The following is a 19,520-nucleotide window of genomic DNA, read 5'->3' as shown; positions in this document are numbered from 1 at the left end:
ACATTATTTTTCATCCATGTCCGTGATGTTGTTTTTTATTTCATTCTTCCATTTCTACGATTATCCTTTTTCTACAATACAATAACAAAAAGCTCCACGGAAAAGAAATTTCCTTTTTTGACAGTGGTTTTATGGAACTCTTATGACCTTAAACTTGCTTTGAAGACAATCTTAAGAGTGGTCCACTTGGTCATAACATAATCTTGTAGTGGTCATGAAGAGGTTGTCATGTAGATTTTAGTTTTATGGCTAGTCTTGAAAATTTGCTCTCCAAAACTGTTAATAGAGTATGATAAAACTCAAAATGTTACTTGGGCTGTAGATGGTGCTTTGGTGCTTAATTAAAAAAAAATCTTAAAAATAACAGACAACCTATTCTCAATATTCCAACGATATACAGTGGCGTAGCCAGGAAATGAGTCTGGGGGGGAGGGGGTCATTACGAACATTCTTTCTCTAAAAAAAATTTCTTCTACATATTTTGTTTCTGTGGGTGGGGGGCGGTGGTATGTTTATTAGTGTAGGCAGGATTTGATAGAAAATATATGGGCTCTAATGGTCAAATCCTTCCGTTACCATTCAACCATTACGTTCAGGAAATACTTCAAGACTCGAAGCCCACGTAGCGTATTTTCATTGCTGCGGGCACGTGGCATTAAAAACACGCAGGTGCGCATCATGAAAAAGCGGAAACGTCGCGTGCACGTCGCGTTCAAAAGATGCTACGTGGGCATCGTTGGCCCAAGTGAGAAGAATGAATAGAAGTTTGAGGTTTGCTTGTTGAATTTGAATGTAATTGACATTATGCAGCATTAATACAAAAATAAATTCTCAATAATATGCATTCTTCCAATTTACCTGGAAAAATCTGGTCGAATATTAAAAAATCTGAATCAGAAAACAGTCTATTTGTATTTCTGTATCTCAGTAAGGAAACGTGGTCTGCAGCTTACTGACAAGTGAAATTTCTCATCGTCAAACTCGACTTACTCGAAAAGCAAGAAATAGTATAGAATAGCATCAGCATCACAACAAAAGTGATTCAGGACCGCACGCGGCTTAGATTTAAACTACAGATCAATTTCAACGATACCGTCTAAGTAAAAAATTGGGTCCCAAAAAAAAAAGATCTGAAAACAGGTCAAAATGATGGTAGACAATACAAAAATTTCACTCACCTCATCCTGCTTCGATCGTACCAGGTCCGCACTCCATGCCTTGTTGAACTGGGTCTGCTGACCGATGATTTGGTTTATGTTTTCGCTCTTCTTCGCCGGCGTTGGTGTCGTTACATTCGGCTGGATGGAGGACACTGCGAACAAACCGTTTGGTAAAGCACATGTCGGACATTCACAGAAAACCAGACTTACATGAATCCATTCCCTCAGGCTGTAAGCTGATTCGGACTGCGGGTTTATCACGACCCGCAAACCACTCCGCCGCTAAGAGCGTCGGTTCCCAGAGCGTCTTAGTCGGTGGGAACAAATCATCCTGGAACAGTTCGCTCTTGATACGCGGCACCGTGAAACTCAACGGCTCCACCGTTCCATTGGTAAGCCTTTGTGCTTTGGCAAATTCGACCGACGCGACATCGCACTGGTTCTTCGGCAGGAAACTCAAACCCTGTGTTAGCGATGAGCACCGGTGATGTGACAGTGGACAAATAAACGGAGACTCCTCAGTTATTTCGAAACAGTAGATCGTGGAATCGCCCTTGCCGGTGGCAAAAATGGTCGAACTGTCCTCGTCGTAGAACGGTATCAGGATGGCAGGGGACACGTCCAGACCTACCATCCCTAGTGGGGCAGCCAGGTCAGATGCTTTGTAGACGTAGATTTGCCGTTCGGAAACTCTGCGGGATGAAAGCAATTAATGGGTCATTTGTTACAGGATGCTCGAATTCAAATCATACTTATCAAATCCAGTCACAACGATGTACTCTCCTTCGATGGCCCACACTAAACGAGCTCCGCGGGTGCCCACAGGTCCGTTTCCCTCCCGGATTGGAGTTTCGGATTTTCTTGGGTTATACACTCTGAGCTTACCGTCTTTCGAGACCGTTGCCACGTACACCCCACAAGGACTCCATGCAGCGCTAAAAATCTGATCCGTGTGTCCCCTCAGAAAGTACTTATCTGACAGTGTGTCCAAGTCCCAGATCTTTATCGTCATGTCATAGCTTGCCGTGAGAAAGACATTCTTCGCCAGCGGGTGATACTTGACTATGTAGATCTTATCCGAATGAGCAACCAGCTCCTTCTCCGGTTCGTTGGTCGGTTCCGTCAAACCTTCCTCCGGTATAGCCCAAATCTTAACGCTGCCGTCATCACAGGCCACGGCCAACCGTTGGTTATCGAACGGATCCCACTGGAAATCCATGATGTTGTTTCCGTTGACTAGCGACGGAATGACTCCATCCGGAAGGCGGCCCGGTTTGCTCAGTTCGAATATTGCAATCTTGCCTCCGGCCCCGGAGATCGGCACGGCCACACGGTCAGAATTCGCTTGGAAGCCGTCGCACTCGCCGGGGATCTGCCGGCTGAGGTTACGGATGTTTTCAATGTGTGTCGATTTGTGACCGGGCGTTCCCTTCAGATGGCGGAACTTAGACACTCTGCCGAATACGGTCGAAGTTCGTTTGGATGTGGTGTTGGCCGAGTTGGCGTTGTTGCGTTTGTTGATGTCCGAAGGGAGATTCTCCTTGCAAAGGTCGCTGCGGTTGCGGGTGAATTCTACGCTGGATGGCGGAGGCATAGCTTCCTCGTCTGTTTTGGACTGTTCGCCGCGGGATTTGAGCGATTCGCGGCGTCTGTAGGAGGAGAAAGCTTGTTATGGGAACATTGTGATAAGTGAGTGATGATAGAGGTTAGACTACCTGAGAGGAACCGGCGAGGCTGGTTTCTCTTCTTGGACGCTCTGCGACCGACTCTCGTACATTCGTCGCCTCTCGGCGATACTCGTACGCTGACCACTGAGCCGTTCGAACTGGCTTGGCTTATCATCCCCTGCGGCGTCAAACTGATCTTCCGATTCGGTGGAAACTCTGGATTCGAAAATCTACACAATAATACCTGGTTAGTTTGATGTTGTTTAAGTCATTAAAAATATCAAATATTAACCTTTTCTCGGTCTCCAGACTACAGTTTTAGATATTAGTTTGCGTTAGAAGGAAATAGTTATGGATTAGTTCTGTTAGTTCCATTATTGATCATTATCGTAGTTACCTTTCTTCGTTCCGCGGTGGAGATAATCTGAGGTTTGTCGTCCTCTTCGGCGACCTTTGGTCGCATGACTACCTCTTCTGTAGCCATCTCTACAAATGCTTCCGGGTCCTTGCCGTTGCCATTTTCGTGCGCTTCTTCCACGCTTCCATTGGATACCAAACTGTTCTCCTGAGTGTTGTCGTTTGAATCTCTCTGTGAATCCCCGTTTTCCGAACCGGGAGCTTGCGGAACGTTGAAAACCTTATCGAAAGAAAATTCTCCCGAAGATCCCGTACTGCTGAATGGCTTCGGACCTAGGCGAGGCTGTGAATGTAAAATCTTTAATCATTAATTGATTCGATTCCTATAACAATCTAAAGAATAGTGAAAAGTCGACAAAACGAAAAATACAGCAGGAAAACTGAAGAGAAACCTAAGGGATCGTGCACAACTAAATGGAAGACGTGACTGTGCAGAAAATCTACCATCATCATCAACAACTTTGTGGAAACAGAAACGAAAAAAAAAATCACTCGGGAACACAACTCCAATCGGGCCAAACCTTGTATCCTGTGGTGGACATTCGAGGTCTTGCCACCGGACGAGGCGCCGGAACAACAGGAACATCTTCACCGGCTCCAACCGGTGGGTCAGTGACTGAGTTGTTTCGAGATGTCCTCGGTAGAGGCTTCGGGGGTGTCACTTCCCCTGTCTGAATCGGTTCATCCGAGCTACCATCCTGATCGTCCGTACCACACTGCTCCGGATGGTTGCCATTGCTTTCGTTCTCGCTGTACAAGGGCTTCGGTTCGATGAATATGTTTGCATTCTCGGTATTCTTGTTCGAGGTCACTTCCTTGAATTTCTGCTCATACTCGCTTTTCTCGCTGTGTGACTGCTGTTCCATTTGTTTGATCTTGTCCTTGATTGGAATGAAGTTGGGTTTCACGATCGAAGCTTCCTTGTCGATCTTGGCCGCAGTGCAATTCGGCGTGGTAGATGCCGTTTTCGACTTGTTGGCAATGTTCTTGACTACTTCGTTCAGGTTACCTCTCAGAACCTGAGTACACGATCGGGCGAAGGTTATGGGTTTTCATAATTTTGAGATTTAGTTTGAAGAGTAGAACCGAACAGGGGGTCAGCAATAGAATAGGAAAGAACGATATATAGAAACATAGATGAGATGCATTGATATGATTCATTCGGTTAGTGACACCAAAGAAAGTAGGACCGTAGAGATATTTAAACTTAAGGTTACTTACAATGATAGGTTGTTCGCCAAGCTCCCGTTTCGCTGGGTCCAGGCTGATTTTTTGAACGGCAATGTTAACTCCGTTAAGCCATTGCGTGGCAGTTAGCTCGGTTTTGAACCCGTTGGTATCCGGGTACAGGTCACTGTGGAAGTCTCTGTAGGTCTACAATTGTATTAAAGAATGTTTATAATTGCTCCGAAGCTCTATTCAAGATTACTTGCCTTCCTCGGCACTTGGTACATAATCGGTATCACTGAGTTCGACGTCAATTGCATAATACGGTTTACCTCGCCTTCCATCACCCTCAAAGCTCTTTTAGGCACCAAACAAGCACCTTTAGTTTGTTCACCAGAGTGACGAATGCCCTCAATCAGATACGGATCCTTGTCCGTCACTTCCAAGTACGATATCGTCGTATCACCCTTGCCCGCAAGGAATAGCATGTTTGTATCCGGGTCAAACAGAGGCATCAAAATGCCCGTCGAACAATCCAACTCCAGCGTCTTTTCCGGCACTGAGAAGTTCCTCAAATCCCTAATAATGACCTGTCGCAACCGAGCGGAGTCGAATCCCGTAGTCAAAATTCTGCTCTGATCACCTAACCACACCACTCGCGAGTCCTTGATGCTTTGATGACTTTCGGCGATCATCGAAATGGGTGTCTCAGCACGCGGATCCAGAATTCGAACCATTTTGTCCTTACAACTGGTTGCACAAACCTTCCCGTCCTGTTTCCAACTTAGCGACTGGATCACCTCCGGGTGCTGGTTGTCCGCTGTATTGCAATCAGAGAAATATGTTTAGTGCACCATCTTCCTTCGAGCTAATGACATACTCACAGAATGACTCCTGTTGACTGGTCAAGTCCCACAGACTGACGCACCCCACAGCCGTCGAATACAGAAGGCAATCGGCCGTTGGATGAAATCCCACCGTTTCCACCCTTCGCTGTTTCGTCGAAAACGAACACTCGGGGTTGGATATCGAGCTTTCTAGGCCCTTCTCCGGAATGTGCCACACTTTCACCAGGCAGTCCTGCGAACCGGTGGCCAGCAGGCCATCGTGAAACGGCGAAAAGTCCAAATAGGTCACCGTGTCGGTGTGTGCGTGCAGGAGCGGCATAGTTTTGCTCTTCCGGCCGCAGTCATCGATGGGCAGAACGGCCACACTGGAGCCCGCATGTTCCCAGTTGAAGGCAATGAACGCGGCCGATGCTGCGATGTTGTTACCATAGGTTTGGTACGATCCCACGCAAATGTCCCGGATGCATACTTCCGGTTTGGGAACGATCGGAGCAGCGTTCTTATATTTGGAGGCCTTAAATCGCCATGCCATGCTTCGCGGGTCTGCGAGTGGTCTTCGGTTTTGGCTGCGGGATTGTCGTTGGTGTTATCTGAGGGAATGAAATAAACATATTTGTTAGAGGATATTTGTTAAGACATTTTAACCTTCGGAATCTGAACATTTATACGTTGACAGTATATTTATTTATTTATTTGTTGACACCGTATTTGATTAAAACTATCTTACAGACTGAACTTATTAAATTCACTAATACTAATAACTTTGGCGTAACCTCGCCCTGATGCCTGTGCGGCTTTAGCCACTTAATCTATTTTCTCTGTTTAGAGCTTCTTTAAAAAAAAAATCTCGAACATTTTACTACCTCAATAAATCATTAGTGATAATGTGATAAACACGGTCTAAGTACCTAAGGAAATTGCGGATCAATCACATTCATCCATATATTCTCTTTTCTCAAGCACGTGCTCTCTGTTGCTGCCCACAGTATCGAAGTGTTTTTGTTTCCAACGTGAATGGTTTCAGTGATTTCATAGGCAATGTTCCAGGGATGTAGAAGCAAATCGTCGAACGATCTCGAAGCAAACCGTCGAGGGATTCCGAATTATCCTCCGTAAAGAATCCTCCAGCGATTCCAAAGGGAATCCGAAATGGACGTTGAAGCAAATCTTAGAGGGATTCAGAAGCAAATCGTCGAATGATTCCGAAGCAATTCGTCGAGGGATTCGGAAGTAAGCCGTCGATGTATTTCGAAGCGAATCGTCGAATGATTCCGAAGCAAATCATTGAGGGATTACGAGGCAAAACGTTGAGAAACTCCGAATTAAATCTTCAAAGGATTCCAAAGCAAAGCAAATCTACGAACTATTCCAAAACAAATTTTCGAACGACTCCGGAAGAATTCCGAAGCAAATCAACGAGAGATGCTGAAGCAAATCCTCCATGGATTATGAAACGGTTCCGAAAGGAATCCAGTGTGATTTTTTCTGGATTCCGTTTGAAATACTTCGATGATTCTGGAAGGAATTCTTTAGAGATAACAATGAGAGTTCTTCTCGGATTCAGATGGGAATTTCTCTATTCCTATTCCCAGATGCTGATGGGAATTGAGGAAATTGTCATGCTACTAGGCAAGCGGAAGTCGTGATGGTTGACCACATGCAGGGTTGTTACGACTACGCGGATTTCGCGATTTTCGCGGTTTTCGCGGATTTACATAACGATTTTAGGGTTTCGCGCGGATTTAGTTTTAGTTTTGGGAATTTAATAAATACAATGCTAAATCTAAATCTAAGTTTATTTGAAAATTAGTTTGATGCCTATCTATAGAAGGGCTTTATTTTCATTCAAATTATTGAGAACAAATTAACGTTACAAAGTTATTAACATTATTTTTCGGGTATGTCCAAGTCCTTATTTATTGGCATGCATTACACTCTCAAGCATTATTTAAACAAATGTTGCGAGGAGAAATACACGACGCACACAAATCATGTCTATTGAAGGACACGAACACCCATTTTCATCTAGTCAATTTCTTTGTTATTCCAAGATATTTGTCAGTTTCTGATCGGTTGTTTCTTTTACGGTGAACCACTCAGTATGATATATTATATCATTATTCAAAAGTCGTCAGGAATTTTTTCATAATATTGGAACATTTTATATTTCCTTTATAACATTCATCTAGAACGAATAAGGGGTTATACAACAATTGAAAACCTAAAAATCTTCTGTGACTTAATGCAGATGTCTCATTTTAATAAGTTATTCCGCAGAATGTTGATCAAAAATTAGAATTTGATTCTCAAAAGTTATTGCTGGCGGGTTTTTTATGATATTTTCGGTTAACTCCGATTTTACAGGATTACCAACAGAAAACGAAGAAACTTCCTAAAGAAGTTTCCACAAGGACCTTATGATAATGCTTGTATAAATTCCATGCAAATAAATTTCCACAGCGTAAAGATGATTTCTCCACCCAGCCAACACAAAGTCGCATATGCTAGCGAATAAGTGTACAAGGTGGAGGCGATATAGGCGTATTCCTCCATTTGACTGCATGCAAAGTGCACGTATATGGCCTCCACTTTGTACACTTATTCGTTATGATATACGATCATGTGTTTGCTGGGCAATCAATTTCTGCAAGAATTTCTAAAGCGATTTCCGTAGGAATTCATGAAGGGATCTCTGCAAGTAAGCTCTGAAGATTTTCCGCAGGTTATTTGTGGAGAATTTATTTGGACTCACGAGAAAATTCCCAAATGAATTACAAAATAATTTCCCAGGGGAATTTTTGTAAGAATACTCGGAGGAATTCCCACAGATGTTCTCGGAAAATTTTGTATTATCTGTTTCTTGATATAAATTCAAATATTTGTTTCACAGAAGTTGTGTTTAAAAACGGAGCTTCGTTGTCTAATTCCTTAATATCTAAGCAAGTTTGTCTTGTGACAGATATTTTAATATTTGCCACGTTTATCTTTAATCAATTATGATCAAATCTGGCCTTAACATTCATTTGTAATCAACGTACCTTGTGCATTTTGATACAAACATATGTTGCAGTTTAAAATAATATTTGAAATCTGTAATATTGTAAAAAAAAGAACTTGAAGAGAAGACGCTCAATAAATTGTTATACAAAAATTGACATTTAACGTGTAGTTGCTTAGAATTTAGATCTGGATCGCGCGGATTTGGCGCGGAATGGATTTCATGTCGCGCGGAAATGACGCGGATTTGATTTTAGTCGGCGCGGATTTGGCGCGGAAAATATTTCAGGATCTCCGTAACAACCCTGTAATTGTAAAATTGTAAAATTTTGCACGGGAAATAAAACTTTTTTGGTGAAGGGTTTATCAGAAATTGGATTTGTGGTTGTCCCCACATTTGGCACATTTAATTTTATTGGAATCTTCTCTCACAGGACAGGCGTCTTTGGCGTGAGAGGTTCCACCACAAATCATGCATTTAGCATCCATGTGGCAATGTTTAGCTCCATATGATCCTACTCTTTAGAGATTATTTTCGGTATTTGTTTTGAGGAATTCCTCGAGTAACTTCTCCGGGATTTTTTTCGGTCATTTCTAGAGATTTTCTCTTCTACAATTTACTTTAAACATTCGGAAATTCTCTTAAAATTTCCATAGAAATTGATTTTGAAATTTCTTCGGGAATCTATTCATAAATTCATTTTGGAATCCTTCTGAGGAATTCTTTGATTTTTTTTAAGAATTAGTTCGATAATACCTTTAGAAATTCTTTTGAAAATTCTTCAGGGAATTCCTTGGAAAATCAATTCGATATTCCATCGAAAATACCTTTAGCAGAAATCCTTCACAATTTAAATTAGGTTTTTTTTTCATGAAGATCTCTTCATATTCTACCTCGGGAATTCTTTAAGGAATCCTTTCGGAAATTCCTCCTGAATTACCTTCAGAAATTCCTCCTGGAATTTATTCGGGGACTCATCTTGGAAATTTCTCCAGAAATAATTTAGAAAATTACGCTTATAATTCCTAGGAGACGTGATTCCTTTGTAAAACCATCCGAAAATTCTTTTGAAAATTGATCCAGAAATTTCTTCGAAAGCTCTTTCAGGAACTGCCTTGAAATCCTTAATAAATATATTTTTTTAATACATTCATGTAGAGTTTCCAAGCGAATTCTCAGAAGATTTTACAAGCAAAACCTAATTGATTTCCCGAATAAATGCTTAGCTTTCTTTAGGTATTGCTTCGGGAATTATTCAGAAATTCCTTTGAAGCTGGATAAACGTTTTTTGTCCATAGATCGGAACAACGATCCATACGTGTTCAATTCTCAAATTTGTTTTTTTTCATGTTTGAAAGTTTCCTGATTGTGTCAGAAATTCTCTGATAATTCCAGCATTTTTCCAGTTTTTTTTTCAGGTAGTAGTCACCCTGTGGAAATTCTGGAAAATTTCGAAGAACTTTCCATGGCAATTTAAAAAAATCTCGTGCCAATTATAATAATTTCCTATGAAAACTCCATTGAAATTGAAATTTTTTTCTCATTTTGAAAAAATTTCCCGGTAAAAATTTCTGGTAAAAACAACAGCGAGTTTCCCGTAAAAAACTACTTATAGCCTCCCGTGGATGTTCCGAAAAATATTCAGTGTAAATTTGACAAAAATATTTTGTTGAGAATTCTGTAGTACAAAATTCAAAACAATTTCTCATGAAAATTCTGAAATGATTCTCATGCAAATTTTGAATTATTTTCCCCTGAAATTCCAAACATTTTTCCTTGGGAATTCCTGTGGAAAATTCGTAAATAATTTCCAATAATGAATATTTTGGAACAAAAATCTGGAAAAGATGCTCCTGTTGATGTCTTGGAAATATCCCGAAAAAATGAAAAAAAAAATCTTCGAGAACGTTATACAAAAATCACCACGCCGATTCACGCCGCCGCCGCCGGTTAAAATGGCTTTCGGAGTGACGCCGCCGCCGCCGCCGACCAAAATTCTGACAAACGCCGCAGCCGTCGTTTTTTGGACCGGCGCACACCTCTAGCCGTGTGAAAAAAGCGATCGCAGCAATCGTTGGCTTCATACTTTCCTCCTGTCATGGAATTTTAGTTTTTCCGGATTTTCACAAATTTTATTTAAAAGACACGTTTAATTTTAGTGTAGAAGAAATGAAGTTCTTTTATGATGTGCTATTGTAATTTATATTAGTTGAAATATGCGTGTTAGGCCGAGTGAAACTGGAGCAATTATTAATCCCTCAAATACTATTTTAACAAGAAGTAACAGAAGGGAGTTAAGAAGATAAGCCAAAGTTGGACCCATGGACCCACCAGAAGCAGTGCTATATTTAACAGATACCTGGAACTTTCGCGAATGGTAGAAGTGCTATAAGTGCAGTGAAAAATAGTAAATACGGTTCAATAGGAAACTCTGGAATCGCTGTTCAACAAATTATTGGCACCGATACGACTAATTTCCGATGTCGACAGCATAGAATAGTGCGAGTGATTGATTGCCGATGGATAAATATCGAACGAATTTGCATCCGTAATTACCAAGATTTCTCGCTTCCACTATCAGGGAATGGATTACTTTGATGAGATTGTTCCTTTATGTTTTTATAATGATTCCTATTCACATATAACACTAGACACACTTAGAAAAAGTTACCAACTGAGCGATTCCAAGCAACAGCATCAAAATTTAAGAAAATTTTTAATTCATGATTTTCTATTGAGTTGAAACTTTGCACAGTTTTTCAATTTCATCTAAATCGTCATTTTTCGATATCAAATCTTCATATTGAGTCACGACTAACTTTTCAAAAGGGTGTATGTGAAAATGGTTCAAAAATATTTAAAAAGCTGCACAGCAAAAACGGAATGTTCGATTGTTATGATTTTTTCAGCAAAGTTAGACAACTAAATGGTGATTCTTAAGAAAATGTGCACAGTAAAAATAAAATTTTTTTGCCTTTAAAAATATCATTTTTGTCACAAAAACTCAAATATCTCAAAACCCTATCTTTTTTCGAACGTAATTTTTTTAGGGAAAACGGTCCATTATATTAGCTATCTACCATAAAAATTTGGTGATGGTAAACTAATAAACAAAAAAGTTATGACATTTCAAACATTTCACAATTTTCACATATAGTAAACAAAAAAAAATTTCCGTGTATTTTTTTTTTTCAAGAATCGCAGTTTGATGCTGATTTTATTGTTAAGGGCCTTGCGTGAGTTAAACAAGTTGTTTGTATGATATTCCATATTTATGTATTCATCGATATTATGTATATTATATGTATAAATGTTATATGTATAAATAAATAAAAATGAATTAATATTATCCTAAGTATTAAATTAAATGTGGCAGTTACACAATGTTGTTATAGAAACTCTAAGAGTTTTGGGTTTGAATTTTGGTATGGGTTATGATATCATGAAAACAGTTTATTAATACTTATTTTTTATTTATTTTTATTCAAATTTTTAAAATATCGAACACTTTTGAATTATTATCAGCACAGTTTGAGTATAGTTTTGCTTTAATTTTATTTTCCGACAATGGAATGAAACAGTGAAATTTTTGGGTTCCTTGGATCGTTTTCGCGTTATTAAATTGCTCGCTGAGCTCTGAAGCCTTTATTTCGTACTCTTCAGTAGTAGTAAAACAAAATGATAATTTGGTTAAATCTTTTTCTTTTCTACGATTTGCCCAATCAAAAAGTTCTTTCGCAGTTTTAATTGGATGCTCACGTTTTTTGGCTAAACTTGCTCTTGTGGCCATGCGCTTTATTGTTCCTCCAATAGCATCACAAGGACCTTTGCCATGTGATGTAGCAAAAAAATGCCATTCTGCATCAATTCCGTACATTGATTTAAATTGACATAGGCTCGAAAAATTCTTACGATTTTTGTACTGCGACGCTGCTCCATCAGACATGAAATATATCTTTTTGACTTCTTTATGCTTATCAACGCGTAAAAAGTTAATCATTTTTTCAATGAACAAGTTTACGGATACTGAATCGTGTCTTAAATCTTCGGAAATTATAATAAAACTTAAGTGTTCAATTTGCGTACTTCCATTAAAATAAATAACGAATGGATGAATTGTAGCTTGTTGTACGTTCCAGTGATGGGACTGCACTTCATCTTGCAATACAAAGCTGTAATTTTCAGAAAAATCACAAATGACTAAAAATTCACCATTTTGTAATGTATTTTTCGTATTTTTAAAAAGCTGGATTGTTCTGTTTTAATGAAATCGTGAGGATTAAACTTTCTAATTTCAAGCAAAAATATGACACAAACTCATCTACAGGTTTTACAATAGTTTCTATGTCACACCTATCCGTGGTCACCCATTGCTCAAATGATAACTGATCAATATATTTTTCTTCAAACTCAGCGAATAAAGTATTTTCCAATGATGAAGAATCTGGACAATCCGAACAAGATCGTAGATAGCAATTTGATGTTGTATTTTCACACAAAAGACTACCAGTTAACATTTTAATATCCTTTGTTAAATTGATTCTTTTCAAACTATGTAAAATAAGATTAATATTCTCATGGGTTGTGCACACACACATTATGTGTTCCTGAATTGGAAAGAAGCTTACATTGCCTTGGCCGAAGGCTTGCAAATGAGGAAAAACCTATTTTAATATTATCGTGAATTTCCTTGAAGCGTGTGTACGCTTCTTTCAAAGTCGTCATCATTAATCGTTTTGGATTGCTTGACGCTTTCCATCTTTTTTACTGATACATAATCTTTTTGACCAGGCATAGCTCGACTTACTTCATCATCTTCAAAATATTGAACTACTATTTCTTTTGTCTCATCTGTTAATGCAGTACTAGACCTAGTATTTTTGGTTGAAAGACAGTTATTCTTCAATTGTTTTGCCTCTTTTACTGTATTTCTATTGGTTTTGAACTCATCAATGGCATCCTGAATAGACCACGAACTTGGCAGCATCGACAAAATCAATAATTTTTCTTTCCTTGTCGTGGCTGCATTCGAGAACCTTTCCTTCATATTTATAATTACCTCATCGTAGTCTGTATTTTCCACATCATCAGGTCCTAATTTGAAGAGGTTTCTTCGTACAGTTTCGTTTATTTCACGGTATTTTTCTCCGGTAATAAACGTAGTCCATCTTACTCCATTTAATCGGAGTCACTTTTTATCCCAGCTATGCCCTCGTTAAAGCGTTCGATGTTGACCTTTTGGATACACTCATCTTCCGATTGATTTGTTGAAACAGATTTCGCTGATGGTACGGTGGCAAGGCTCTCAGCACTTAATACTTCTGGTAATTCCTCAGTTGTTGTCGATACATCTGGCAATTCCTCAGTTGCTGTCGTTTTCGAGCTTCCTGCGCTCTGCTCAACCGATGATATACAGATTGCTCTTTTGTCAACGTTTAGACGGCAGGACGTGCAAATGCGTAAATTTGTATTCAATGTGGACATTGGAGCATAACCAGTCGCTTTCAGTTTATCTATGGTGCTTTCGGTGAGATTTCGTAACTCTTTTGAACACTTTTTTCCATCAAACGGCCTACAACAGTTGAGAAAGCGGCTACTCATGTTGTTCGTAATATTTCAATAAACAAAATCACTTTTAAGTTTTTACTGACTAGTTTGGTGTCATTTGCTTGACTGAAGAAAAAATTACTATAAGATCTTTAACAACCTTAGTAGTAGTAATTTTTTGCTTTTTCGTGAGCATTGTCATGGTATGTACCTATCATGCATTTGTTGTTGTTGAAGATACCCGTTTCCTCCCGATCATAAAGTCTATTCTCTAAGAGGTATATTTTTTGCAGGTAAACTATAGACGTACACGTGTATATAAATCTTTGATTTTGCAGCTTTTGTCTTAAAAATAACATTTCTGATATGTTTCTATCAACGTTATTATCAACAGGTTTCAACACTATTAAAAGAATTTTTCGCCAGTCACGTGCAATGAAAATTATGACACTATCAATACTTTTGATCACAACACTGGATCGTGTCTAAGTTTCTTATAGATGCTATGAATAATTAAATCAAAATATCATGAAAACAACTTGTTTAAATCACGTCCCTTAACAATAAAATCTGCATCAAACTGCAATTCAAGACAAAATTTTCAAAACGACTTATCTGCTTTTGTAAACAAAGATTCAAACGACGATTTGACGAATCTGATAGCTCTCCCACGCAAACCAACACCGCCAATAGGTAGGTGAAGGTTTCCGCTACCTGTTGATGGTGTTGGTATGCGTGGGATAGCTATCAGATTCGTCAAATCGTCGTTTGAATCTTTGTTTACAAAAGCAGATAAGTCGTTTTGAAAATTTTGTCTTGAATTCTCGAAATAACTTACACAGAAAAAAAATTTTTTTTACTAAATGTGAAAATTGTGAAATGTTTGAAATGTCATAACTTTTTTGTTTATTAGTTTACCATCACCAAATTTTTATGGTAGATAGCTAATATAATGAACCGTTTTCCCTAAAAAAATTACGTTCGAAAAAAGATAGGGTTTTGAGATATTTGAGTTTTTGTGACAAAAATGATATTTTTAAAGGCAAAAAAAATTTTTTTTTACTGTGCACATTTTCTTAAGAATCACCATTTAGTTGTCAAAATTTGCTGAAAAAATCATAACAATCAAACATTCCGTTTTTGCTGTGCAGCTTTTTAAATATTTTTGAACCATTTTCACATACACCCTTTTGAAAAGTTAGTCGTGACTCAATATGAAGATTTGATATCGAAAAATGACGATTTAGATGAAATTGAAAAACTGTGCAGAGTTTCAAATATTTTCGAAATGGTCGCTCAGGATCGACTGACATGCCCCCGTGGAATGCCTCAACTTCGGTAATTCGATTACCGAATTCTCAACAGCTGAACGGTCGGTAATGGTTTCGGTAAAATAAAAAACCACCGAAACATCTGTAAATTGCAGGGGGAGAAGGCGGAGCACTGAATCCCTACCCCAACATGTGCGACATCTGGATTTGGTTCTAAACTGTAAACAACAGTGTTAATTCTCTACCACCTTTTTGTTATGGCGAGGCAATTTTTATGCACACTTTTGTTTTCGATATTTTATCAAAATTAAACACTCAATCATGCAGCAATATAACGATGTGATATGCTTGAGATACCTGCTTGATTATAGGGACTCGAAAAAGAATTTATTTTCAGTAACTAACCGAATATAAAAATGTTCACATTAACGATTGCGCCCTAACACCGGTTCTAAGCTTCGATGCAGAGTACACGAGCTTTGTTCGCCAGTGACAGGCGTATGAGGTCCTTGGTAAATTGCCATTGAGAGGAAAGCTGTCAAATTTACTGACTGTTCGGTAATGTCTACCGAAAAACTTAACCAGATCTGTAAATTGCATCAGGCGGCAATCCGTCGCCTGATAGATCGGTACATTTTACAAAAAAAATAGTTCGTAATCACATTTACTGGAAAATTATTATTTGCATTACAAATAAGGGCTGTATTTTACCAATTTATTGTATTTTGTTTTCCTTACAATAATATATAAATCAGTTCGTTCATAATAAGTCATTGAAAACAATGCAGAAATTCGATAGCGGTTGATTCTCCATCCATGAAAAGGGAGAAGTTCTTATCGTCAGGTTTAGGAACTTGGAGAATACGGGGAAGCATCGACATGATCTGCCTCTCCAACATCCCACATCCAACAGCAATCCGCACATCCTTTTGGCACACCGGAAAATTGGCAACAAACCATCATTGAGCCGCTTTCTAAAGCCTACGGGGAGTCTTCTTCGTCCTGTAACAAATGAAATCATTCACTCAGAGTGACTCCAAACAACGAAATTTATATTTTACCTGTATCTTAACCAAACCAGCTACCCGATTTCCAACGCCAACTCCTCTTAATACTTTCGAGGCATGTTTAAATATGACGATTGTGAAATTAGTATTTCTCTGCGGCACTTGAAAAATAACTGAGACATCGTGTGAAGCAGCCATTTTGACACTTGATGCTATGGTGCGACGATCTGCAGCTCCAATTACCGAAACTCCAGCAAAATATGTTACCGACTTCGGTGCTGAAGCTGATTCACAGAATTTCCGGTAGAGATATTTACTAAACTCGGTGAATCAGAACTAATTTACAGAAAATCGGTAATTTAAATTACAGATATGAACACGTCACCCCTAATTACCGAAAAATCTGTAATTTTTTTTAATTACCGTCGATATCCGTGAAAAAAATTACCGAACTCATAACATCTATTTAAGTGTGCACGTATGCAAACATCGCTGCTGGTAGACAAAATTTCTCTTCTCAAAATGAGGTTTATACCCATGTCCCAACGGAAAATAACGGACATGTTGCTATTCAGGTTGGTATAAAGTACACACAAAAAAATGTTATCGGACTCCGTTTTAATGGATCCAAATAATTGTGTGAAAGTTCTAAATTGGAATGCCCGCTCTCTAAAGGGCGAGGAAGATGAATTATCCAACTTCCTTTTAGTTCATAATGTGCATATTCCCATTATAACTGAAACGTATTTAAAACCAGGACTCTCCATTAAAAGAGATCCAAATTATTTTATCTACAGAAATGATCGTCTTGACAGCGCCTGTGGTGGGGTCGCCATTGTCATTAATAGACGTATCAAACATAACTTATTTTCTTCGTTCGAAACCAAAGCTTTCGAAACCTTGGGAGTTTCTGTTGAAACAAATTTTGGACAATTTTCCTTCATTGCAGCCTACTTGCCTTTTCAATGCAATGGGCAGCAGAAGAATTTGTTGAAAGCTGATCTTCAAATTCTGACTCAACAAATCAAAATTCTTCGTAATTGGTGACTTCAAAGCCAAACACCGTTCATGGAATAATGCTCAAAGCAATTCCAACGGAAAAATTTTATTTGAAGATTGTTCTGCGGGATATTATACTATTCAATATCCCAACATGTTTTTCATTCACTCGAAATCCTTCGACAATTGATTTGGTTTTAAGGGATTCAAGTCAGCTGTGTGGCAAATTGGTAACTCATGCTGACTTTGACTCTGATCACCTTCCTGTGACGTTTGAAATCTCACAAGAAGCCATTTATAATCCAATTAGCTCTACTTTTAATTATCATAGAGCTGATTGGGATTTATATAAAACGTATATCGATAGGAATTTTGATGTTGATATTCCTCTCAATACCAAAAGTGATATTGATTATGCTCTCGTATCTTTGACAAATTTAATTGTCGAAGCCAGAGGCATTGCAATTCCTAAATGTGAAATCAAAATCAACTCCATTATTATTGACGACGATCTTCAGCTACTGATCCGTCTTAAAAATGTGAGGCGAAGGCAATACCAAAGAACTCGCGATCCCGCGTTGAAAGTTGTTTGGCGAAATTTGCAAAATGAAATTAAAAACGTTTCGTTATTCTGAGATATACCAACTTTGGGAATAATGTCTCAAAGTTGGGTCCCAGACTGGACTCCCAGTTCGAAACCCTTTTGGAAATTGACGAAAATTAAAAGAAAAAAAACTTCAAAAGCCAATTGCAGCACTCAAAGAGGGAAATTAACAAATGGCGAAAAGCTCAGCAGCTTGAGAGTGCCCATAATTTTAGGTCTAGGTCTCACTAGTCCAATTCGGAGACATTCTCAATCAAGAGAATGTTTTTGACCCTTCGTTGGGAACTAATTTGGATGAAGTGAGATCTATTACTAGAAAATTTAAAAATATGGAAGCCCCGGGTGATGATGGTATTTTCTACATACTTATCAAAAAACTTCCTGAGAGCTCTTAATCCTTTTTGGTTAATTTATTTAACAATTGGCATACTTCATAGATAAATGGAAAAACGCCAAAGTTGTTCCTATTTTGAAGCCGGACAAAAATCCAGCTGAGGCTTCTAGTTATCGCCCAATCAGTTTGCTTTCCTCAATAAGCAAACTGTTTGAAAAGATTATTTTAAATAGAATGATGGTTCATATTAATGACAATTCTATTTTTGCTGATGAGCAATTTGGTTTTCGCCATGGGCATTCAACCACTCATCAGTTATTAAGAGTTACGAACTTAATTCGGCTCAACAAATCTGAAGGATATTCGACTGGAGTTGCTCTTCTTGATATAGAGAAAGCATTCGACAGTGTTTGGCATGAAGGTTTGATTGTAAAATTGATGAATTTTAATTTTCCTCTGTACATTATTAAACTGGTCCAAAATTATTTATCGCTCACTGCATGTAAACTATCAGTATTCTAAATCTGATAGATTACCTGTAAGGGCTGGTGTCCCCCAAGGCAGCATACTGGGGCCCATATTGTATAACATTTTTACTTCTGACTTACCTGATTTACCACCAGGGTGTCAAAAATCTTTGTTTGCAGATGACACAGGTCTCTCAGCCAAAGGGCGAAGCCTTTGTGTCATTTGTAGTAGATTGCAAAAAAGTTTGGATAATTTCTCCACTTACTTGCAAAAATGGAAAATTTCCCCGAATGCTTCCAAAACTCAGCTTATAATTTTTCCACATAAGCCGAGAGCTTCTTATTTGAAACCTTCTAGCAGACATATTGTCACTATGAATGGGGTTCCAATTAATTGGTCTAGCAAACCTAAATATTTAGGACTTCTGCTAGATCAAAAATTAACTTTTAAAAATCACATTGAAGGCCTTCAAGCCAAATGTAACAAATATATTAAGTGTCTATATCCACTTATAAACAGAAAATCAAAACATTGTCTTAAGAACAAACTTTTAATTTACAAACAAATGTTTACACCTGCCATGTTGTATGCTGTGCCAATATGGACTTCTTCTTCTTATTGGCATTACATCCCCACACTGGGACAGAGCCGCCTCGCAGCTTAGTGTTCATTAAGCACTTCCACAGTTATTAACTGCGAGGTTTCTAAGCCTGGTTACCATTTTTGCATTCGTATATCATGAGGCTAGCACGATGATACTTTTATGCCCAGGGAAGTCGAGACAATTTCCATTCCGAAAATTATATAGACCGGCACCGGGAATCGAACCCAGCCACCCTCAGCATGGTCTTGCTTTGTAGCCGCGCGTCTTACGGCACGGCTAAGGAGGGCCCCAGGAGGAAGATGCTACAAATATTTATTTGCATGGATGGCATCAGTGGCTGTGGCAGTAGTGGTACGGTAGTTATTGTATTATTGTGCAACAATGTCAGAGCAGTTATCCTAATCTGATATCGAGGAAGTGCCTTCCACT

General features: G+C 38.6%; 2 protein-coding genes across 5 annotated transcripts in view; one reads left to right on the top strand and one right to left on the bottom strand.

Annotated features, from left to right (window-relative positions):
• Positions 1-19,520, bottom strand: part of LOC134207679 (coronin-7) — a 101,350-nt gene that overhangs the window by 52,253 nt on the left and 29,577 nt on the right. The window contains exons 2-11 of one of the 4 annotated variants that reach the window (XM_062683469.1): positions 5,296-5,849; positions 4,678-5,231; positions 4,466-4,618; positions 3,766-4,263; positions 3,225-3,527; positions 3,120-3,137; positions 2,876-3,057; positions 1,913-2,809; positions 1,371-1,852; positions 1,179-1,312 (exon numbers count right to left, since the gene is read on the bottom strand). In XM_062683469.1, coding sequence (XP_062539453.1) covers positions 1,179-1,312; positions 1,371-1,852; positions 1,913-2,809; positions 2,876-3,057; positions 3,120-3,137; positions 3,225-3,527; positions 3,766-4,263; positions 4,466-4,618; positions 4,678-5,231; positions 5,296-5,791 — 3,717 coding nt within the window. In that variant the 5' untranslated portion in view covers positions 5,792-5,849. The remainder of the gene's footprint in view (positions 1-1,178; positions 1,313-1,370; positions 1,853-1,912; positions 2,810-2,875; positions 3,058-3,119; positions 3,138-3,224; positions 3,528-3,765; positions 4,264-4,465; positions 4,619-4,677; positions 5,232-5,295; positions 5,850-19,520) is intronic. The other 3 variants (XM_062683470.1, XM_062683471.1, XM_062683474.1) reach the window with 3 other exon arrangements.
• Positions 1-19,520, top strand: part of LOC134207680 (uncharacterized) — a 91,470-nt gene that overhangs the window by 43,767 nt on the left and 28,183 nt on the right. The gene's annotated exons all lie outside the window — the stretch shown is intronic.

Source organism: Armigeres subalbatus, chromosome 1 (assembly GCF_024139115.2).
Source record: "Armigeres subalbatus isolate Guangzhou_Male chromosome 1, GZ_Asu_2, whole genome shotgun sequence".
NCBI lineage: Eukaryota > Metazoa > Arthropoda > Insecta > Diptera > Culicidae > Armigeres > Armigeres subalbatus.
This window is presented reverse-complemented; position numbering and strand designations above follow the sequence as displayed.